Source organism: Dendrobates tinctorius, unplaced genomic scaffold (genome assembly GCF_039654945.1).
Source record: "Dendrobates tinctorius isolate UK_male_01 unplaced genomic scaffold, ASM3965494v1 ptg000641l, whole genome shotgun sequence".
NCBI lineage: Eukaryota > Metazoa > Chordata > Amphibia > Anura > Dendrobatidae > Dendrobates > Dendrobates tinctorius.
The window spans coordinates 129,728-154,033 of NW_027362293.1; the positions used below are offsets into that span (position 1 = coordinate 129,728).

At 48.3% G+C, this 24,306-nt stretch overlaps 1 protein-coding gene across 1 annotated transcript in view; it reads left to right on the top strand.

Moving 5' to 3' along the window:
- Nucleotides 1–24,306, top strand: part of LOC141079253 (uncharacterized) — a 97,190-nt gene that overhangs the window by 14,162 nt on the left and 58,722 nt on the right. Inside the window, 1 exon segment of the mRNA XM_073565295.1 lies at nucleotides 18,979–19,069. Coding sequence (XP_073421396.1) covers nucleotides 18,979–19,069 — 91 coding nt within the window.

Consider the following 24,306-nt stretch of genomic DNA (forward strand, 5'->3'; position numbering starts at 1 on the left):
GTGAATCATCTTTCACAAAACGAAATAGTCGACTGAGCAAATAATAACGTAGGGGCTCCAAGGCCCACTTAACCCCTTTCTGACGTATGACGTACTATAATGTCCATGTGCCCATGGCCTTAATGCCCATGGAAGGGAATAGTACGTCATACGCGATCAGCCGCGCTCACGGGGGTAGCGAGGCTGATTGTGGCTGGATTTCAGCTGATTATCACAGGTGACACCAGGCACTAAGTGCCAGGAGTGATCACGAACCACTCTTAAAACTTTAACTCCCGGCGCACTGTGATCAAACATGTTTGCAGCGTTCTGGTGGCATAGGGAAGCATCGCGCAGGGAGAGGGCTCCTTGCGTGCTTCCCTGAGACCCTCAGAACAACGCAATGTGATTGCATTGTTCTGAGGGCCTCCTCCCTGCTGGCCCCCGGATCCAAGATGGCCACGGGGTCCTTCAGGGAGGTGGTTTGTCAGTGCCTGCTGAGAGCCTCCTGCACTACCTACTACAAAGTGTTCCGCAAAGTGTCAGATCAGCGATCTGAAACTATATAGTGATGTCCCATCCTGGGACAAAGTAAAAAAAAAAATTATACTGTGTAAAAATATTTTTAAATTCTTAAATAAAGAAAAAATAAATAAATATACTGCTCAAAAAAATAAAGTGTTCCCTATATTTTTTGAGCATTATATTTTTCAAGTAAATATATTTCTTTTTGTAAAAAAATCAGTAAAAGTACACATATTTAGTATCGCCGCATACGTAACGACCCGACCTATAAAACTGTCAGACTAGTTGACCCCTTCAGTGAACACAGTAAAAAATAAATAAAAAACGAGGTAAAAAACAATGCTTTATCATTATACCGCCAAACATAAAGGGGAATAACACACGATCAAAAACATATTTTGTCGGTGAGACAAGATGAAACACAAGCGCAGGCAGAAAAATAGACTGAGCAAATGATGGGACCCACACTGACTAGACAGGACAGAAAAGAAAAGTGAGTATAGCAGATGTGAGTGATCAAGAATAAGCGCACAGTAAAAGTCAATATTACCGGCTTACACAAACAAAAGTCTGTTTTCTTGACCAACCAGAAATCTACAATTAAATTTGAAAGCCAACATACAGATAACATTCTATTCTTCGTCTGCTAAAAATAGTCATCTGGTTAATTAAGATACAATGCTGTATATCTTCACAATGCCAAAAGTAGAAAAAAAATGTTCAGAAAAATATAAGTTTATATTCACACAGCAATATTAGCCACATGTGATCTGTGTCTCTCCCAGAAGAAAAGTCATCACAGAGTCATTCCCCGTAATAACCGTATAGAGGAGTAAATGATCGCGGAGAGAGCGTCCATTGTTAGAATAGTGGGGAGACACAGATGGGATCCAATATTCCTGACTGTCCGGATGTCTAGAGGATCGTCACCATAGGAGAGTAAAGTGCAGATCGGCGATCTTTTGACCATTGTCTTATGAGGAAATAAAAAACAAATAAGACACATTGAAATCAGATAAAACTGTTTTATGTAATAAAGAGTGTAGAGAACGAATTCTACCAAACCCCCTATAGGAAAGGGGAGAAGCTGAGAACTTCATTTACACCATTTGGACGTAAGGTATTTAATTGCCGGATCCATTTAGTCTCTAATTGTGACCAGTAGTGATGGGCGAACTCCCCGATGATCGGGATCGGTGGGTTCCCCCGAGTTTTTTTGTAAAGTTCGAGCTCTGAGCCGGAGAAGATGTGAACTTGCGTCCGAACCCAGAGCTTGGACTTTACAGAAATGGGATGGGGGGGCTGTAAAACAAAGCATAAAATTAATAATAAACATTATAATTATACTTACTGGTCAAGCGATGCATCCTCCCGTCTCGCTGTATTCCGACCGCATCTACTTCCGGGGCCTCTCATTAACATCCGGGTTATTCACTCCACTATTCGGCAATTTTTGGCCGTCGTCGATAGTGTTCATGCGTTGACGTCAGCCATGAACTGGGGTGAACCCTGACGTCACTGCACAAACACTGACGGAAAAAGCCGAAGACTGCTGAGTTTAGTGAATACCGCTGGAAGTTAATGCGCGGCCCCGGAAGCAGATGCGGCCAGGAGACAGTGGGATTGGAGGACGCATCGCAGGACAGGTAAGTATAATGTTTATTATTAGTTTTATGCTATTACAGGCCTTGGACCTGAACTGAAACGCGGGTTAACCATGGAAACCCGTTTTCGGGACCTTGTGAATGAATACTATGTGTTCGGTACGGGTCCAGAACTTTACAGATCAGGTTTGCCCATCCTTAGTGAAAAGATCTTTTTCCAGTCGCCACCCCTATTGGTAACCAGGACTCTATCGATGCCAGAGACACGTAGTAAGCTGGAATCACAGTTATGTGTTGTCTTGAAATGTCTCTCTCTGTTGGAGTCCCCCAAGGCTCTGTTTTAGGACCCCTACTCTTCTCAGTCTATATACTTGGTCTGGGGCAACTCATAAAGTCCCACGGATTCCACTACCACCTTTATGCTGATGACACCCAGATCTACCTCTCTGGCCCAGAAGTCACCTCACTGCTGTCCAGAATCCCAGAGTGTCTATCAGCCATATCCTCCTTCTTCTCTCGCTTCCTCAAGCTCAATGTGGACAAATCTGAACTCATCATCTTTCCTCCATCTCTCAGATCTTCCTTACCCAACCTAGCTATAAAAATTAATGACATCACACTTTCCCCAGTACCGGAAGTCCGCTGCCTCGGCGTAATCATTGACTCTGCCCTGTCCTTCAAACCGCACATCCAAGCTCTTACTACCTCCTGTCGCCTCCAGCTCAAAAATATTTCCAGAATCCGTCCTTTCCTCAACCCTCAGTCTACTAAAATGCTTGTGCATGCCCTCATCATCTCCCGCCTCGACTACTGCAACATCCTTTTCTGTGGTCTCCCTGCTAACACCCTCGCACCTCTCCAGTCCATCCTTAACTCTGCCGCCTGACTAATTCATCTCTCTCCTTGCTACTCCTCCGCTTCTCCCCTCTGCAAATCTCTTCACTGGCTCCCTTTCCCTCAGCGTATCCAGTTAAAATTACTAATACTGACCTACAAGGCCATCTATAACCTGTCTCCCCCATATGTCTCTGAACTAATCTCCCAATACCTTCCCTCACGTAATCTCCGGTCCTCGCAAGACCTCCTTCTCTCCTCCACACTTATTCGCTCCTCACACAACCGCCTCCAAGACTTCTCCCGAATATCCCCTATTCTCTGGAATTCTTTGCCCCAACAAGTCCGACTATCAACCACATTTGGAACCTTCAGACGGAACCTGAAAACCCACCTCTTCAAGAAGGCCTACAGCCTGCAATGACCCCGCTACCTCCTTCTCTCTCACCACTACCGGTGATCTCACCTCAACCAACACCGAAACTGCTGCAACCCACCAACCTACTGTCTCCTTCCCCACCATCCTGTAGCATGTAAGCCCGAAAGGGCAGGGTCCTCTCGCCCCCTGTATCAGTCTGTCAATGTTAGTTTGTTTACTGTAAGTGATATCTGTAATTTGTATGTAACACCTTCTCATGTACAGCACCATGGAATCAATGGTGCTATATAAATAAATAGTAATAATAATAATAAAAATGTCTCGGCAAGGGTTTTAATTGAGTCAGGCCTTCAAACTTTTTAGAATTGTTGATGTTCAAGACATGTTCACTTACTCTGACTGTAAGTTTCCTTGACGTGATATAATGACACCTAAGGTGTCACTGGCGCTGCCTAGGGAATGCTGTCAGGGGGTACATGAATGAGCGCAGGTAGTGCAGGCAGAAGGCATGGATTGCGCAAGGACCTGAGGCTAGTGCAGGAAGCACAGGACCTGGCACTAAGCGATCACGTGACCAGGGGGCAGAGTCACCACACGTGAGTGCAGGGAAGGCAACTGAGCACACAGAGCGCAGGGCAGACAGTAAATGTGGTCAAGGAGAGCCAAGGGTCAAAAGCCAGACGAGTGCGCAGTACCTAGGGACAAGACAAAGAGTAAACAGAGACAAGCCAAGAGGATCAGATAACCAGGAGGGACAGAGCAGTACAAAGCAGAACACAGAGGCAAAAGTCAGGGGACAAAACCGGCCATACACAGTAAAGCACACAAGCACAGAGGCACACGTTTACGGACGAGTAACCTGTAGTGTTGAGCATTCCGATACCGCAAGTATCGGGTATCGGCCGATATTCGCTGTATCGGAATTCCGATACTTAGTTCCGATACTTTTTTCGTATCGAATACCGGAATCGGAAGTTCCCATAATGCTAGGAGCCCGCTCGATTTGATTCAGCCAATGGGGATCCTCAGAAGTGTGGGCACATCCTGTTAGGCATGTAGGCATGTTAACTACTGGCATGGCTGTGATTGGCTGCTGAAATGATGTCATGATGCACTATAAAAACCGCAGCAGCCGCCATTTCGGGTTCACTCAGCTATGAATTCAGTTAGGGACAGGCTGCTGTTGAAGACTGTGAGGGACAGTTAGAAATAGCGATCATCAAACATATCTATTGCTCTACCCAGGCTACATAATCCACCACTGTAGCATTTTTTTAGCCCAGCAGCGCTGTTTTAATAGCTGTCTGCAAGGGCTGTGTGAGTGCAGACCCACGCTGTGTAGTGTGTCCTGCAGGCACGTCTGCTTGTAGGCCGCCCAGCGTGTGTCTCTGCCTCATACACATTTTTCTTTTATTGCTGCTTTTTTTTTCTCCTGTATAGTGTGCTTCCATACGTATCCATATACGTTGGTTGCAAACACTAAAGGAGTGGACAGCGGAGCCTTTCAGCAGCCTTTCAGTGCTATAGCCCATTTCTCTGCACTGTTTTTGGCTGTCTGATAGGTCTCTCTGTGTGTGAGTGCAGCTCACTGTGCAGTGTGTTCTACAGCCACCGCTGGTTGTTGTCCGCTCAGCGTGCGTCACTGCCTCATACATAGTCCTTTTTTTGCAGCTAATTTGTCCAGATTTTTGCTCCTATATTAGTGTGCTTCCATCCGGATCCATTGTCATTGGTTGGTTGCAAACACTATATAGGATTAGATAGAGGAGCCTTTTTGCTGGCTTGTGCCCTTCAGGGCCAGCCAGACTAGTATCACCCTATTTTTTGGAGCCTCATCAATTGCATTGTAGGTTAGCTTCCTGCATTGTAATCGCTCCAAAAAGTTTGTGATACTATAGCTTTCAAACCTTGGTAACATCCTTTTATTTCCCCCCCCCAAAAAAAAAGGAAATAAAGTTCACCAAACACTCCACTTTAGAGTTGTGTAGGCCACATTAGATCATATTAAAGTGTAGTACACACACTCTTAGCCAAATTAGTGTTTCTTATACTGGTTAGCAGGTGTTCAGGAATAAGAACACTAAGCCCCCCTTTTTTACTTTTCTGCCTATCTTTATCAGTCTACCAAGATGAAGAAGGCAGGGAGTAAGGCACGTGGTCGTGGCCGGAGTTTCAGCAGGGAGAGGACGTGGGGATTCGTGTCTGCTGCGGCCACCAGTGACCCGGCACCCCCCACTTTTACCAGGCAACAGTCCTTCATGCACAGCTTTGTAGGACCTCGCCGTACCCCACTGCTGCGTGACTAACAAATTGAAGCCGTTGTCGGATGGATGGCAGCTAACGCATCCACTTCAATGACTTCCGCATCCTCCCAGGGCCAGAGCACGTAAGAGCAACCATCTGTCTCTTCACCACCTGCCAAATTGCCCAGGCAGTCTGAGAGCCCTGGACAGGAGCCATCTCAATCTTTACTTCTGTTCTCAGAATCTGTTGGCTTGGAAAGAGGTGGCCAGCCAAGCAGCATTCTAGAACGTGAAGAAGAGGGAGTATGCAGTGATGCGCAACTGCTTTGTCCCTCTGAATCTGAAGAGGCGGGTGGGCCAGTGCCTATTGTCAGCACACCTCAGTGCTCATCTGATGATGAGACTCAGTTGCCAATTTCTGGTGCATACGGTGCTGGCGAGACAACCCAGGACCAGCCGGTGCTTGAAGAGGGGAGTGGAGATGATGAGGTCCTTGACCCATCATGGCATCAGCCACAGGAAGGTGGTGGGAGCAGCTCTGAGGAAGAGATTCCCCGAACGGCCAAAAGAGGAGGGAGAGGGCGGGGGCAGACTTGGTTGCCTGTAGCCTCCACTTTGGCACCCGTGAGGAGCAATCCTCTTCCAAAACAGAAAACGGGCGCTCCCAGGACTTGCAGTGCGTGGTCTTTTTTTGACACAGTTGCAGATGACATTTGCTTTGTCAAATGCAAGCTCTGTCATCAGAAAGTTAAACGAGGGAAAAATGTGAGCAACCTCAATACCACAAATATGTGGAAACATGTGCGTACCAAGCACGAGGTGGAGTTACACAGACACACTGAAGATGTAGGCCAACCTTCAGCAGCACCTACCACCTCTTCAGCTCGTGTTGGGGCCTCTTCCTCCAGCTCACACACAGCTGGTTCGGCTTCCTCACTGGAACGCCAAGGAAGAACCTCTGCCACTGTTGTCCAGAGACCCAGTGAAATTCCACCCACTGAACCACGTTCTCAGTCATCAGCACATTCCCAGGCCACTCACCAGCAATCGGTAGCACAGGCATGGGAGAAAAAGCGGCCATACTTGGCAAACCATCCCCGAGCACTGGCTCTGAATGCCGGCATTGCCAAACTACTGGCCCTTGAGATGCTATGTCATTCAGGCTGGTGGAGACTGACACCTTCCGGAACTTGATGTCATTGGCAGTTCCACAATACAATGTGCCCAGCCCCTTTTATTTCAGCAGGCAAGCCGTCCCTGCCCTGCAAAAGCATGTGGAGGGAAAAATTAAAAATGCGCTACTAAACGCCGTCAGTAGCAAGGTCCACCTGACCACCGATGCATGGACCAGTAGCCATGGACAGGGACGATACCTTTCCCTCACTGCCCATTGGGTCAATGTTGTGGAGCCGGGTACAGATCTGGAGAGTGGCTCTGTACGTATTCTGCCAACTCCAAGGATTGCAGGAATGCAGTCTGTACATATTGAGTCCTCCTCCTACTCTAGTTCCTCGGAATCAGCACTGCATGAGCCTGTTAGGCCAGATATGAGCACAGGTGTGGCCAAACGTCAACAGGCCGTCCTTAAATTAATTTCTTTGGGGAATCGGAGCCACACAGCACAGGAGCTCTGGAATGCCATCAAGCAGGAGAGCGATGTGTGGTTTGTGCCAGCGAATCTCCAGCCAGGTTTGGTAGTGAGTGACAATGGCCGAAATCTAGTGGCAGCTCTGGGCCTAGGCAACCTCACTCACATACCATGTCTGGCACACGTGCTCAATTTGGTCGTGCAGAGCTTTCTGAGGGACTATCCGGATCTTGATGCACTGCTGCACAAGGTTCGTCTAGAGTGTGCTCACTTGCGGCGTTCCAGCATGGCAAGATCGCGCATTGCATCTCTGCAACGCCGATTCCGTCTGCCAGAACATCGCATCATATGTGACCTCCCCACCAGGTGGAATTCAATGTTACATATGTTGGAGCGGTTGTATGAGCAGCAGGCAGCAGTAATGGAGTACCAGCTGCATCAGGCGCAAACAAGTCGCACTGTGCGCCGGACACACTTCACCACCACTGAGTGGGCCACTATGAGGGACATCTGCCAAGTTTTGCGTGCCTTCGATGACTCCACGCGGATGGCCAGTGCAGATGATGCACTAGTCAGCATGACTGTCCCCCTTATCTGTCTGCTTCAAAAAACCTTGCAAGCACTAAGTGAGGAGGTTTTTGAAGAGGTCGAGGATGAGGAGTCAGAAATGCCATCTGCTTCTGGCAAGTCTGCGCAACGTGCTTCCACACAAAGGCCCAGGCAGGGGACACTTAGTGATGAGGATGACGAGGAGTCAATGGAGGAGGAGGAACACATCTCTCCAGAGGAGGGAGGTACACAAGGCTCTAGTAGTCAGTGTGTACAGCGAGGGTGGGGTGATGCTGAGCAGGCTAAGATGCTGCCTCAAGCTGGGGACAGAGTTTCCGGTCGAGTTGGCAGTCTGCAGCACATGGTTGATTTCATGCTGCAGTGCTTGTTAAATGACCGCCGCATCGCCAACATTCTCCACACGGCTGATTATTGGGTGTACACCCTCTTAGATCCTCGCTACCGGGACAACTTACAAAGCCTCATACCACAGTTGAACCGGGAGCGTAAAATGCGGGAGTACCAAGAAACACTTGTGCAGGCCATCATGTTCTCCATTCCCCCCCGCAAGTGTTGCTGGTAGTGCTTTTCAAAGCAGCCATGTGGGTAGAGGCAGTGGAGGAAGCTCTGCACAAAGAGGTAGCAGAGGCAGTGCCGCAGGACAAGGCAAGGCCAGTATGGCCCAAATGTGGAAAAGTTTTGTGGGACCGCCACAAACGGCTACACCATCACAGACGGCTCCAGTCAGCAGGAGGCAACGTTTCCGTCAGATGGTGACAGACTACTTGTCTTGCCCTGTTAGTGTACTCCCAGACGGCTCTTCCCTGTTCAAGTATTGGGTCTCTAAGCTGGATACATGGCCAGAGCTTAGCCAGTATGCATTGGAGGTGCTGGCTTGCCCTGCTGCCAGTGTATTATCGGAATGTGTCTTTAGTGCTGCAGGTGGTGTGGTAACAGACTGTCGCATGTGACTATCCGCCGATAATGTTGACCGGCTTACTTTTGTGAAAATGAACAAGGCCTGGAACTCACCTGAATTTGCCAGTCCTCTTCCAGAATAAATAATTGGCTGGCAACAGGATCCCGGTCTCCTGTTGCGTTCATGTTTCTATGACCTGAACTTTATTTCCTGGGCTACAGCAACGCCCATTGTTGCTCAGAAGTGCTGTCCACACAGACAAAACACTCGCTCATGTGTAAGTGGGGTTTGGTAACGTCAGCTGATCCCCTACTGTGTGTATGGCAAAGTGTCCTGCTCCCTCCAAACTCAAAGTACCTCAGATTTACACCTGGCTCCAAGTAGGCCTCGGCCTACTACCTGATTTTCCCTGGGCTCCAACACCGCCAGTTGGTGCTTAGAAGTGCTGTACGCACAGACAAAACACTCGCTCATGTGTAAGTGGGGTTCGGTAACGTCAGCTGATCCCCTGCTGTGTGTACGCCAAACTCTCCTGCTGCCTACAACTTCTGACTACCTCTGATTTAATATGTTCTCTGATTTGCCTTCTGTCTCCACTCTGTTTTGAGTATTTCCTCCGGCCTACAACACCGCCTGTTTGTGCTCTCAAGTGCCGTCTGCACAATCAACACTTGTTCCTGTGTTACCTGGGTCCTGTAACATCTGCTCATCTCCAGAGGTGAGTCCGGCAATGTCTCCTGCTTTGTCTACATTCCCACTACTTGTAGTGGAAAAGTGGACAGAGCAGGAGACATTGCCTGACTCACCTCTAGGGAGAAGCTGGTGTTACAGAACCCCAGTAACACAGGAACAAGTGTTGGTTGTGCAGACGGCATTTCAGAGCAGCAACTGGCGTGGTTGGAAGCCAGAGGAAATACTCGAAACAGAGTGAAGCCAGAGGCCTAATTGGAGTACATTGACAGTTAGTAGTAGTGTAGAAACAATCGAAAACTGCCACCAAGTAGGCTTCAGCCTACTACCTGATTTTCCCTGGGCTCCGACACCGCCAGTTGGTGCTCAGAAGTACTGTCCACACAGACAAAACACTCGCTCATGTGTAAGTGGGGTTCGGTAACGTCAGCTGATCCCCTGCTGTGTGTATGGCAAAGTGTACTGCTCCCTCCAAATTCTAACAACGTCTTATCTTAAACTGCCTCCAAGTAGGCCTCAGCCTACAAAATGACTATCCCTGGGCTCCAGCATCGTCAGTTGTTGCTCGGAAGTGCTGTCCACACAGAAAAAAACACTCGTTCATGTGAAAGTGGGGGTCAGTAACGTCAGCTGATCCCCTGCTTTGTGGAGGGCAAACTGCTGCTGCCTCCAAATTGTAACTACTTCAGATTTAAAAATTCTCTGATTTGGCCTCTGTCTCCACTCTGTCTCTAGTATTTCCCCTGACCTCCAACACCGCCAGTTCCTGCTCACAGTTGCCGTCCACTCATTCCACACTTGTTCCTGTGTTCCTGGTGTTCTGTTATGTGAGCAGATCCCCCAATGTGTGTCCGGCACTGTCTCCTGCGCTGTCCACCTTCCCACTGCAAGTGGTGGGAATATGGACAGAGCAGGAGACATTGGCAGACACACATCAGGGGATCTGCTGACATTACAGAACCCCAGTAACACAGGAACACATGTGGATTGGGCAAACGGCTGCTGTACGCATAAACTGGCGGTGTTGGTGGTCACGTGAAATCCTGGAAACAGAGTGGGACAGCTGCCTAATTGGAGCACGTTGACAGTCTGTTGTAGCCTACAAACAATCTAAAACTGCCACCAAGTAGGCCTTGGCCTACACCATGATTGTCCCTGGGCTCCAACAACGCCAGTTGGTGCTCGGAAGTGCTGTCCACACAGAAAAAAACACTTGTTCATGTGAAAGTGGGGTTCGGTAACGTCTGCTGATTCCCTGCTGTGTACGGCAAACTCTCCTGCTGCCTCCAAATTCTAACAACGTCTTATCTTAAACTGCCCCCAAGTAGACCTCAGCCTACAAAATGACTATCCCTGGGCTCCAACATCGTCAGTTGTTGCTCGGAAGTGCTGTCCACACAGAAAAAAACACTCGTTCATGTGAAAGTCGGGGTCAGTAACGTCATCTGATCCCCTGCTGTGTGGAGGGCAAACTGCTGCTGCCTCCAAATTGTAACTACTTCTGATTTAAACATTCTCTGATTTGGCCTCTGTCTCCACTCTGTCTCTAGTATTTCCCCTGACCTCCAACACCGCCAGTTCCTGCTCACAGTTGCCGTCCACGCATTCCACACTTGTTCCTGTGTTCCTGGTGTTCTGTTACGTGAGCAGATCCCCCAATGTGTGTCCGGCACTGTCTCCTGCGCTGTCCACCTTCCCACTGCAAGTGGTGGGAAGGTGGACAGAGCAGGAGACATTGGCAGACACACATCAGGGGATGTGCTGACATTACAGAACCCCAGTAACACAGGAACACGTGTGGATTGGGCAGACGGCTACTGTACGCATAAACTAGCGGTGTTGGTGGTCACGTGAAATCCTGGAAACAGTGGAAACAGATGCCTAATTGGAGCACATTGACAGTCTGTTGTAGCCTACAAACAATCTAAAACTGCCACCAAGTAGGCCTCGGCCTTCACCATGATTTTCCCTGGGTTCCAACAACGCCAGTTGGTGCTCGGCAGTGTCTTTGGCACGGGTACTCCCTGTTGCCCAGCCTGGTTCCAGCACACCAGCTGTTTCCGGGTAGTGTCAAGGTCACTATACCAACAATCCGTTGTCCTGTCGTCTTGCGGCCGGGTTAGCCGACTCTACGGTGCCTGCAGTTTAGGTGACTCCTATGTGGGCTGCGGGAACTGGCACTGAAGGCTGGATCCGTAGTGCCAATGGGACATGGACCCCCTGTAGGACTGTTGGTTTTGGTAACTGCGGCCGGCTTGCGGCCTGGCTACTTTGCTTTGGATGGGTACCTTCTGCTACCCACCCGGGTTCCAGCACTGTCAGCTGGTTCTCGCCAGATCCTTTGGCCTAGGTGCCTCCATCTCGGTATCCGAGGTCAAGCACCGTCAGCTGGTCCTTGGTAGTGCTTTTTAGCACAGGTACCTTCTGCTAAGTAACTGTGGTCCAGCACCGTCAGTTGGTCCTCGGTAGTGCCATTGGCTCTTGTTCCTTCTGCTACCCATCTGGGTGCCAGCACTGACAGCTGGTTCTCGCCAGAGCCTTTGGCCTAGGTGCCTCCATCTCTGTATCCGAGGTCCAGCACTGTCAGCTGGTCCTTGGTAGTGCTTTTTAGCACAGGTACCTTCTGCTTAGTAACCGTGGTCCAGCACCGTCAGTTGGTCCTCAGTAGTGCCATTGGCTCTTGTTCCTTCTGCTACCCATCTGGGTGCCAACACTGTCAGCTGGTTCTCGCCAGAGCCTTTGGCCTAGGTGCCTCCATCTCGGTATACGAGGTCCAGCAAGGTCAGCTGGTCCTTGGTAGTGGTTTCTAGCACAGGTACCTCCTGCATAGTAACCGGGGTCCAGCACCGTCAGCTGTTTCTCAGTAGTACCATTGGCTATTGTTCCTTCTGCTGCCACTAGGGGTTCCAGTACTGTCAGCTGGTTCTCGCCAGTTTCTCAGCCTTCTTGTACCTTCTGCTACATTTCCAAGATCAAGCTTTTTGAAATTGTCTTTGGTAATCCTTATTGATCTCCATGACGACGACCTTGATGACGACGAACCTGAAGACCACACTAAAGAAGACCAGAAATATGACCCTAAATAATATGACCAAGAGGACAAAGAACATGAAGACAACCACCAAGATACAGAACAAAAGACAGAAGAACAAGAAGCAGAAGAAGCAAAAGCAGAAGAACAGAAAGCATAAGACTAAAAATCATCATAGAAGAAATCAAAATTATAAGCAGAAGAAGACTAAGCAGTAAATGGGGGTGAGTCTGTTCCTCCTCGTGGTGCCCCTGGAAAATGCCTGCTGCTGCAGGCCAAACTGAACGTGGACAAATCCTGTTGTAAATCTTTTGTGACAGGCAGAATGTAAGGTGTAATCTTATAACTTTTATAGATAAGTACTACAGGAATGCCTGTCACCATAAGAAAATGAAGAAAAAGAAGAATAGGAAGAAGATGAAGAAATAGCATATGAAAATTAGTAATAGCTGAATAAGAAGAATATGAAGAATGGAAAAAAAAATTAATGGGAAGAAGATGAAGAAGAAGAAGATGAATAAGGTGAAGAAAAAGTTGATGAAAAAAATGGTACTGCTGCAGATCATGAAGGAGAAAGTGTGGGAGAAGTACAAAAGAAGGTGAAGAGCATGGAAGTTGTGAAACATACATACAGTATCTGACAAAATATAAAAAAGGTTAACATAGTCAATATCTTTTTAACTCCGAACGTCTTGAAAAAAAAAAATGGAATTAATGCTATGCCATGTGATTTGAATAAACCACTATGCCTTTAATGTCTCCTCCACCTCCCACAATACATTCTACATGATTCTTATTTGTTTTCAATTATGTAGAATTAGCCAACAAGGAAATAAAGGGCTTTTTTAAATTCTGATACCGGAAGTCCCATTGACTTCAATGGGACTTCCGGTATCGGAATCGGCGATACCCGATATTTTTTTCGTATCGGGCGATACCATCTGATACGATATTTTTGAGTATCGAACGGTATCGCTCAACACTAGTAACCTGCCTAGTAACCAACATTCAGCAGAGTGGTGGGTGGAGCTACCTAATATGCAGTGGGTACAGAATTTAAAAAAATTCATTTTTTTCTCATTAATGTACACTAGGGTGACCGGATCTCATATGGGGGGAAAAAATGTCAGAATTTTGTCCGTCTGGACCCCACAAAACGATTCCCCTTTCCAGATATTGAGAGAGCCAAAATTTGAGCTCGATCAAACGACGTTAACCCTTGCCGCTCGTCGCTCAAAGTTTGAAAAAATCCAAATTGAGGTATTTTAAGATTTAGGTATTTTGCATAGTCTGTTAGACTATAAAGAATGTGACAACAACATTGCAGAAATAGCCCTGACCAAATTTTCGAACCATTTGTGGTATTTGAATGCAGAGTTGGTGGGATTATCGTTTTTTGATCCCACCATTACAGACAATGAAAAGTTGTTAATGGCTAATAAATTGCTCAGTAGCACAGATGAACCATCAGAGCACGCTAGGGTTGTAAATCCAAAAGTTAGGAAAGAAAAATTAAAAGAGGTAGGAAGTAACCGACTTTATCGACCTTCTGACAAAAGATGAAGAACAAAAGCAATATGTCCTGCAAGTTGTAAGCAAATGCCGAGCATTATATTCTGACGTTTCAAAAACTACTTTAACAAAAGCTCTAGAATAGATTAGATAACTATGTAAAATTATCAACTCATGTAGGTTAGCGTGCTCTGATGGTTCATCTGTGCTACTGAGCAATTTATTAGCCATTAACAACTTTTCATTGTAATGGTGGGATCAAAAAACGATAATCCCACCAACTCTGCATTCAAATACCACAAATGGTTCGAGAATTTGGTCAGGGCTATTTCTGCAATGTTGTTGTCACATTCTTTATAGTCTAACAGACTATGCAAAATACCTAAATCTTAAAATACCTCAATTTGGATTTTTTCAAACTTTGAGAGACGAGCGGCACGGGTTAACGTCGTTTGATCGAGCTCAAATTTTGGCTCTCTCAATATCTGGAAAGGGGAATCGTTTTGTGGGGTCCAGACGGACAAAATTCCGACATCGATTTTTTGCGGTCACCCTAATGTACACTCTGCACCCCATCTTGACAGAAATGTAGACATTTTTGCTAATTTATTAAAAAAGAAAAACTGAGATATCACATGGTCATAAGTATTCAGACCCTTTGCTCAGACTCTCTTATCTAAGTCTCATGCTGTTCATTTCCCTGTGATCCTCCTTGAGATGGTTCTACTCCTTCATTGGAGTCCAGCTGTGTTTCTTTTAGGCTGTGTGCACACGCTGCGGATTTTGCTGCGGTTCCGCAGCGGTTTTGGCCGCTGCGGACCCGCAGCAGTTTTTGCTGCGGTGTACAGTACCATGATTCCCTATGGGAATCAAAAACCGCAGTGCAGACGGTGCGGAATTTTCCGCGGTTTTCAATCCGCAGAAAGAATTGACATGTCACTTCTTTCTGCGGATTCTCCTGCGGTTTGCAATCTCCTCCATTGAGGAGATGAAAAACCGCAGGGCAAAACCGCAGAGCAATCCGCAGGTAAAACCGCAGGTCTTTTGACCTGCGGTTTCACCTGCGGATTTTACAAAATCCGCGCGGATGAATCCGCACATAATCCGCAGCGTGTGCACACAGCCTGAATCTTTGTTTTATTTAATGCAAAAAAAATGTTCATACATATATCCATGCAGATAATATTTGAGTCATATGTAACAAAACCTCCTCATTAGAGATCGCATCGGTACACAGAACAATAGATCAAGACAAACCTGAAAATCCGGGGAAGGGAAAAAGGAGAAGGAAGCGGGGGGCATGTCATAACCAAGCATAATGTTTACCCATCAGACACCCAGCATGTGTCCAACCTTAAGTTCAGGACCCACTGACACCAAAGTACACCCCAAACACCCCGAAGTGTCTCTCCGCAGCAGTTCACCCAGAGATATCAGTGGACAGGTGTCTCCCCCAGTAGTAATTGCTCCTGGTACCAGACTGTCGGCTGAAAACAGGTCTTAATATCGCTCTGGATGTGCTGTGGGAGCAGAGAGATGAAGCTTTCCCAAGTTTCAAAAAAGGCCTGCACCCTTCCCTCTTTATGTAAAGAGACCTCAACCCAGTCCATTTGAAGCGAGAACGACAGCTTCTCTAGAAAGATTTTGAAAGGAGGGGCATGGTCGTGGATCCATATCTGTAAAATGGCCTTAGTACTGGCAGCCGCCACCCAATGCAGTAGTTTACAGGCCCCTGGAGAACAGGTGTAATTAAATGGTTTTAGGTATCCAAATATGGCCCATAAGGGTTCATCAGGAACAAAGTTTGTCAGATGTGTGGCAGTGTATTGCCGTATTCTTTCCCAAAATAGTCTAATGACGGGGCATGCCCACAAGCAGTGAAACAGGTTGGCTTCTGGGGAATGGCATGTAAAACATTTAGAAGTCGTGTACAACCCCATTCTATGACCTTCTTGTGGAGTCAGGTAAGAGCCGTGACAGATTTTCTATCTCATTTCTAGGAAACGGGCAGGAGGGAGGAATGTGTAGGCTGGGTCTAGAGCTTTCAGAATAGTGTTGCAGGACCTGCTGGGGTCTTCAGTCTGCCATTTTGTTACTGGAAATTGGAATTGTTCATAATCCAGAGCTGCATGGATGAATTTGTAATTAGTGGCTATTTGGCCAGATGGAGAATTAGATTTCGTGAACCATCTAAGCACGGATGGTCTCCATTCATATTCAGAAAGATGTGCTAATACTTTTGTTCCATAGCTTTTACCTTGCAAGTATTGGAAGGGAGGGAATATGGCAGTGGGATATTTACATTTCAACTCCTCTATTGAGTATATCCGTCGTTCCTCGGGGTGGACTAAGTGCTTAGTAGTTGTTATACCTTAGGAGTACCACTGGTAGAAGACAGGGTGAGAGTGCCCATCCTGAAAGTGGGGGTCGTACACACACGGCTCCGCTCCGTACACCTCGTACACGCGGCTCCACTCCGTACACCTCGTATACAGGCAGCTCCGCTCCGCACACCCCGTACACACATGGCTCCGCTCCGTACACCCCGTACACATGCGGCTCTGCTCCGTACACCTCGTATACAGGCAGCTCTGCTCTGTACACCCCGTACACACCCAGCTCCGCTCCGTACACCTCGTACACACTCGGATCCGCTCCGTACACCTCGTACACACTCGGCTCTGCTCCGTACACCTTGTACACACTCGGCTCTGCTCCGTACACCTCGTACACACACGGCTCCGCTCCGTACACCTCGTACACACGCGGCTCCGCTCCGTACACCCCGTACACACCCAGCTCCGCTCCGTACAACTTGTACACACCCGGCTTCGCTCCGTACACCTCGTACACACTCGGATCCGCTCCGTACACCTTGTACACACTCGGCTCTGCTCCGTACACCTTGTACACACTCGGCTCTGCTCCGTACACCTCGAACACACGCGGCTCTGCTCCGTACACCTCGTACTCACACGGCTCTGCTCCGTACACCTCGTACACACACGGCTCTGCTCCGTACACCTCGTACACACGCGGCTCCGCTCCATACACTCCGTACACACACGGCTCCGCTCCGTACACCTCGTACACACGCGGCTCTGCTACATTCACATGTAAACCCCTCCTGACCCCACATAAACTTCCCCTCATCCAGCACCATGACAACCAGCACAGCAGAGTCCTGCACACACTGAGGCCCCTGATCATGTGACCCCTGACTCCTCCCCTCCTGTGACCTCATCACAGGTCCTGTGCGCACAGAGCAGCTGTAGAAATCTCCGGCCTCGGGGTCTCACCAGACTTCGCTCTTTTCTTGCAGGGGCCGCAGTGGATTTCATCCTGGATCCATAGAGCTGAATAGAGGAGCGATGTTCCTTCACTCTGATGGGAATTGATGGTGACGTTTGTCCAACGTCCACGTTACCGAGTAAATCCCCCCAGGACTGCAGCCGGTAAAGACCCCGATATCCACAGGTGTCCCCTCTAATTGGGGGAAAGGGATAGAAAAGCCTCTTATCCCGAGGGGAAACCCTGTACATGGAGACATCGGCCTCAGATCTCTCCTGTCCTGTTCTTCCAGAAAAGCCTCAAACTTCTGTGTGTGACTCAGAGCTGAGATCTAACGGGAGAGAAGATTCCAGTGCGGGGAAGACGGGAAACCTTCATATAGACGGCCGGTGGGGATGGAGGCAGTGACCGACTCTGGCCACATCTGTCTCTAGAGCCGCAGTAGAAGATGAAGATGTCGTCCTCATCATGAAGGAGTTATTTCTCATGTCGCGTGTAATGAATCTCTCCTGCAGTATTGCTAATGCCGATTCCAGTGTCGGTAATGAGACGAGAATTAGCGTTATGGAAGATGAGTCTATGAGGAACGTGTTCAGCTGCCGACTCCGAGGAGGAAACTGCTTGTTGTCTGTGGCCTAAATATATAGGTTTTATTAGTAGATGTCAGGGAAGAAAACTAAACCCTGTAAGATAATAAATCTCCTCATATGTTTCCCTTATTATCTCCAGTAATTGTATTATTACACAGGATTCTTATGGTGTTACATCAGATCATCTTCTTCTCATTCAGGTCTCTACAATATCAGATCCTCTCAGTGAAGATCTTCTACAGAAGAGAATTTTCCTGATTTACCCATCAAGGATGGATATGGACAGAGACAAGATGGCGGAGAGGATGTTACACCTCACCCTAGAGATCCTCTTCCGTCTCACTGGAGAGGTGAGAGATTCTGATGACGTCACATTACATCATTCTTATCTACGGGAATAACAGATGGACAGAACTGGAGAGGTGAGGACTCTGGAAATGTCTGTAGTGAGATTTATTAATGTGTCTCTCCATAACCAGGATTACACAGTGGTGAAGAAGACCTCTAGTGATCGCTGTCAGGACCCTGTGTCTGAGGGATGTGGAAGACCCCTGAACCCAATCACGGTGCCTCCACCTCACCCCCTGATCCATGAGGACATCAATGACCAGAAGATCCTAGAACTCATCTACAAGATGATTGAGCTGCTGACTGGAGAGGTGACACTGCTGGGAATGCTGGGACATTATACAGTAACACTATGAAGGGATCGGGGGATGACGGTATCATTGTATGTGTCAGGTTCCTATAAGGTGTCAGGATGTCGCTGTCTATTTCTCCATGGAGGAGTGGGAGTATTTAGAAGGACACAGATATCTGTACAAGGACGTCATAATGGAGGTTCCCCAGTCCCTCACATCACCAGGTAATAGACAGGACTAAATACACACGGCCTATAATTATCTGTATGTAGAGAATGAATTCAGTCCCTGTATGTGTTTCCTCCAGATCTATCCAGTAAGAGGACAACACCAGAGAGATGTCCCCGTCCTCTTCTTCCACAGGACTGTAACCAAGAAGATCCCAGTGCTCCTCAGGATCTTCAGGTAGATGGAGAGAAGGTGTCAGGAGATCTCCCCTATGATGTGTAGACGGCTGTGAAGGTCTTGTGCTCAGTCTTGTTTTATCCACCAGTATTATATGTTTTATACTTGTGTAATGAGAGCGGTGGAGATGGCAGGATTAGAGCTGATCATAGATGGGACTTCTCCATCTGTCTGTGACTTTTACAATATTTGTTTCAGGGTGAAGATCTGACCCATATTAATCCTACAGAGACATATGTGAGGGGTGATGAGTGGTGTAAAGAGGAGATTCCCACATATGACTACCCAGGTGAGTAGTGACCACTGAATGTAGAGAAGTCACAGATTCCTCTCAGTCACCGGCTGTGGCTGCTTTATCGGTGGTGTAGTCCGGCCGTATTACCATGATCACCATTTTGCCTCTAGACGACAACATTCTCCTCCACCCAAAACTGTTCAAATGACTTTGGGCATTGAAAGCCCTTTTCTATAGAACTTATGGAAAGTATGTAGTGTATGTCAGATTGGTGTGTGTAGTGTAGTGTATGTCAGGTTGGTGTGTGGTGTTTACTACACCACACAGATCAACCTGATGTACACTACACCACACACCAACCTGACGTACACTACACCACACACCGACCTGACGTACACTACGCTTCACACAACAACCTGACACACTTTGTCAGGTTGGTGTGTGTGGTGTAGTATATGTCAGGTCGGTGTGTGGTGTAGTGTACGTCAGGTTGGTGTGTGGTGTATTGTATGTCAGGTCGGTGCGTGGTGTAGTGTATGTCAGGTCGGTGTGTGCTGTAGTGTACGTCAGATTGGTGTGTATGCCAGGTCGGTGTGTGGTGTAGTGTACGTCAGGATGTTGTGTGTGGTGTAGTGTATGTCAGGTCGGTGTGTGGTGTAGTGTACGTCAGGTTGGTGTGTGTAGTGTATGTCAGGTTGGTGTGTGTGGTGTAGTGTATGTCAGGTTGGTGTGTGTGGTGTTGTGTATGTCAGTTCGGTGTGTGATGTAGTGTATGTCAGGTCGGCGTGTGGTGTAGTGTATGTCAGGTCAGTGTGTGGTGTAGTATATGTCAGGTCGGTGTGTGTGTGTGGTGTAGTGTACGTCAGGTTGGTGTGTGTGGTGTAGTGTACGTCAGGTTGGGTGTGTGGTGTTGTGTACGTCAGGTTGGGTGTGTGGTGTTGTGTATGTCAGGTTGGTGTGTGTGGTGTAGTGTATGTCAGGTCAGTGTGTGGTGTAGTGTACGTCAGGTCGGTGTGTGTGGTGTAGTGTATGTCAGGTCGGTGTGTGTGTGGTGTAGTGTACGTCAGGTCGTGGTGTGTGATGTAGTGCATGTCAGGTTGGGTGTGTGATGTTGTGTATGTCAGCCTGGTGTGGGTGAGTTCTGTAGTGGAGTGTCAGGATGTGTTTAGTCCCTGGACGTGTGATGAATTCTGAAGAGTTCATTCATTCACAGTCCAGGTTTGTCAGGACACGTTTCCCCCTTTTATAGCACACCCGGCACCTTTATTTTTGCTCTCCCCTTAGTGGGAACATGTTGTCCTGGTACCATACGGGAAACTTGAGTTCCAGGGGTGCTGGGACACGCTCCGTCCTCCTCTTCAAAAATCATGGCCTTTATCACTGCCTCCTGGAACTGAAGGAAGGTGTTGTTGGTCTGGCCTGCACATCGTGATAGCACGCATGCGTTATACAGTGCCATTTGTACGATGTGCACAGCCAGTTTTTTATACCACACTTTCGCCTTCTGCATGGCACGATAGGGCTGGAGGACTTTATCACAAAGATCAACTCCCCCATGTGTTTGGTGTACCCCAGGGCACAGTCCGGTTTGTGGACCTGGTCTGGGGTACCTCGAACGGTGGTGGCCGTGGTGCCGGGACCATGGATTGTTGTCAAGAGAAAGACCTCTCTTTTGTCTTTGAACTTGACCACAACCATGTTGCCGCTACATTGGGCTCGGCTCTCACCCTTTGGGAGAGGCTGCTCAATTAGCGACAAAGGGAGACCCCTCTGGTTTCTGCGCACGGTACCGCAAGCGACGGTAGCTCTGGCAGAGAGGGAGTGAAAGAGTGGGATGCTTGTATAAAAGTTATCAACGTACAGATGGTCACCTTTATCAAGCAGAGGGTGGACCAAATCCCACACTATTTTCCCACTCACCCCCAGAGCAGGTGGACATTCTGGGGCTGGATCCTGGTGTCCTTCCCTTGGTAAACTCTAAAGCTGAGTGTGTACCCTGAGGTACTCTCACACAGCTTGTAGAGTATTATCCCGTACCTCGCCCTTTTGCTGGGCAGGTACTGACAGAACTGAAGCCTCCCTTTGAAATGGATGAGGGATTCATCCACACAAATTTCCCTTTGGGGAATGTACACTTCAGAAAACTTGTTGCTGAAGTGTTCGATGACCGGCCGAATTTTGAACACTGTATCAAAATTGGGGTCATCGCGGGGAAGGCTGTCAGTGTTGTCCCTAAAATGGAGAAACTTATGAATCGCCTCAAAACGTCTGTAACTCATAACCATGCCAAATACTGGAGTTTGATATAAAATATCAGTACTCCAGCATTGACAAATTTCTGGTTTCTTCACAATCCCCATATAAAGGACCAGTCCCCAATATTTCATCATTTCTACAGTCAATGGGACTCCAAGTAGAGAATGATGACTTAGGGTTTTCAGCCAAAAATTTCTGGGCATACAAGTTTGTTTGCTCCACCATAAGACTAACAATTGACTCCGAGAAATAGACTTTGAAAAAGTCTATTTCCCTGAAGTTGGCAGTCTCAAACTGGATTCATGATTGGGGAACGAAATCAGGAATCCGTGGAGCAAAATTCTCAGGGACAGGGGTCCATGAGGGGGCACTAGTGCTAGGTTGGGCCAGACTAGCACTAGGTTGGGGGTTACTCATATTTGGCTGTGGGTCTTCTCCCTCGGCCTCCGTCTCTTCCTCCCTGGTCTCCAGACAATTTCTCATCCTGCGACATCTTGGTGGTGGTAAGTCTGTGTCGCTGGAGGAGGAAGAGTGGGAGGAATAGAGAAAAGTGGGGTCCTCTCCCTCACTATCCGCTTCGGAGGCAGTAAAGGCATATGCCTCCTCAGCTGAGTACACCCTTTGAGACTGGGATGACTGTGACGAGTGGGACATTGTGTGTGTTGTGTGTATGTGTATCAAAAGATAAACTTATAGTGTGCGTGTGTATGTGCGAGTGTTTGAAACTTTCTACTACAGGAGGGGGCTGTCAGGTGCCGTGGGTCAGGAGGTAGTAGCAGCAGGGTGGTTATCACCGGGGGCGATCACCGGGGCAGGGGGGCGATCACAGGGACAGGGGGGGCGGAATCAGGCAGCAGAAGGGAGATCTGCGGCGGCAGCAGCAGGGCGTGATCACCGGGGCAGAGAGGCAATCACAGGGCCGGGGGGTGGAATCAGGCAGCAGAGGGGAGCGGAGGACAGCACAGAGGAGAGATCAGCGGCAGCAGGAGTTGATTACTGGGGTAGGGGGTGATTACAGGGCTGAGGGGTGATCACAGGGGCAGGGGGGCGATTACTGTTGCAGGGGGGTGATCACAGGGCCGGAGGGAGTGGAATTGGGCAGCAGAGGGGAGCGGAGGACAGCACAGAGGAGAGATCAGCGGCAGCAGGAGTTGATTACTGGGGCAGGGGGTGATTACAGGGCTGAGGGGTGATCACAGGGGCAGGGGGGCGATTACTGTTGCAGGGGGGTGATCACAGGGCCGGAGGGAGTGGAATTGGGCAGCAGAGGGGAGCGGAGGACAGCACAGAGGGGAGATCAGTGGTGACAGCAGCAGGGGGGTAATTACTGGGGCAGGGGGGTGATTACTGGGCAGGGGGGCGATAACCTGGGCAGGAAGGGGCAATCACCTGGGCAGAGGGGGTGATCACAGGGGCGGGGGGTGTAATGAGGCAACAGAGGGGAGCGGAGCACAGTACCAGAGGGAAGATCGGCAGCAGTGGCAGCAGGCATGGTGATCGGCGACAGCAGCAGCAGGCAGAGACCTGTCAGGTGTGAGGGCAGCAGGCAGCACCTCACTCTTCACCTACCACGGACAGGATGAGGCTGAAGAGCGAGGGCAGCCATACCTGACACCTGCCCCACATCTGATTGGAGGGATAGCGTCACGTGTACGCTAGCTCCAATCAGATCTGGGGGATGACACAGAGGTCACCTAGCTACAGCCAATGACTGATGCTATTGCAGCATCAGCCATTGCTGATTTGTAATAGTTCACCAAGTTTCATTGGTGAAATATTACAATCGCTCTGTTTCGCTGTTTCACTTTCAAAAGCCAATCAGAGCGATCGTAACCACGAGGGGGGGCAAAGCCACCCCCCTGGGGTTAACTACAGGTCCTGGTGCTCTGATTACATATTCATCTGTATTGGCTTATGACAGGTCGCTGACCCCTCACTGACCTGCCCCCATTATTACATAATGCATATAATAGTGTTGATATTATTGGTGATAATGCCTATAATATTGTGGCTATTGTGAGGCTCAGAAAAAAAATTACATCCAGCAAAATGTCACCGGTGATGGCGGCGCCTGCACAGTAGCATCTATATCAACTATATCAACTTTCCATCAGCACAATTTTGAAAACAAAATTTTTTTAGTTAGGAAGATATAAGGGTTAAAAGTTAAACAGCGATTTTTCATTTTTACAAAAAAATTTAGAAAACCATTTTTTAGGGACCACCTCACATTTGAAGTGAGTTTGGGGGGTCAATATGACAGAAAATACCCCAAAGTGACACCATTCTAAAAACTGCACCCCTCAAGGTTCTCAAAACCACATTCAAGAAGTTTGTTAACCCTTCAGGTGCTTCACAGGAATGAATGGAATGTGGAAGGAAAAAAATTAACCTTTACTTCTCTTTCACAAAAATTTTCCTTTAGACCTAATTTTTTTACTTTCACAAGGGTATCGAGAAGGTGGACTATAAATTTTGTTTTGCAATTTCTCATGAGTGTGCCGATACCCCATATATGGGGAAATCTACTGTTTGGGCGCACGGCAGGGCTCGGAAGGGAAGGCGCGCCATTTGACTTTTTAAAAGTAAAATATGCTGGAATAATTAGCGGTTACCATGTCGCGTTTGCAGAGCCCCTGATGTGTCTAAACAGTGGAAACCCACATCAAGCGCAGGTGTCTTCGTTGGCTGCACACAGGAGCAAATCGTCCACGTACTGTAGAAGGACTACTTCTGCATGGTCTGTGATGCAGTTAGCGAGAACGAAAGACTTTGCCTTAGTGAACTGTGAGGGGCTATTCTGAGCCTCCTGGGGCATCACTGTCCATGTGTACTGCACACCTTGGTGCGTGAAGGCGAACAAGAACTGGTCATCCGGGTGGAGAGGAACACTGAAGAAGGCGTTGGCCAGGTCTATCACCGTGAACACTGTTGCTGTGGCGGGCACATTGGAGAGCAGAGTGTGCGGATTTGGCACAATTGGGGTTTCAAAGATGGTGTCTTCGTTCACCGCTCTCAAGTCATGCACCGTTCTG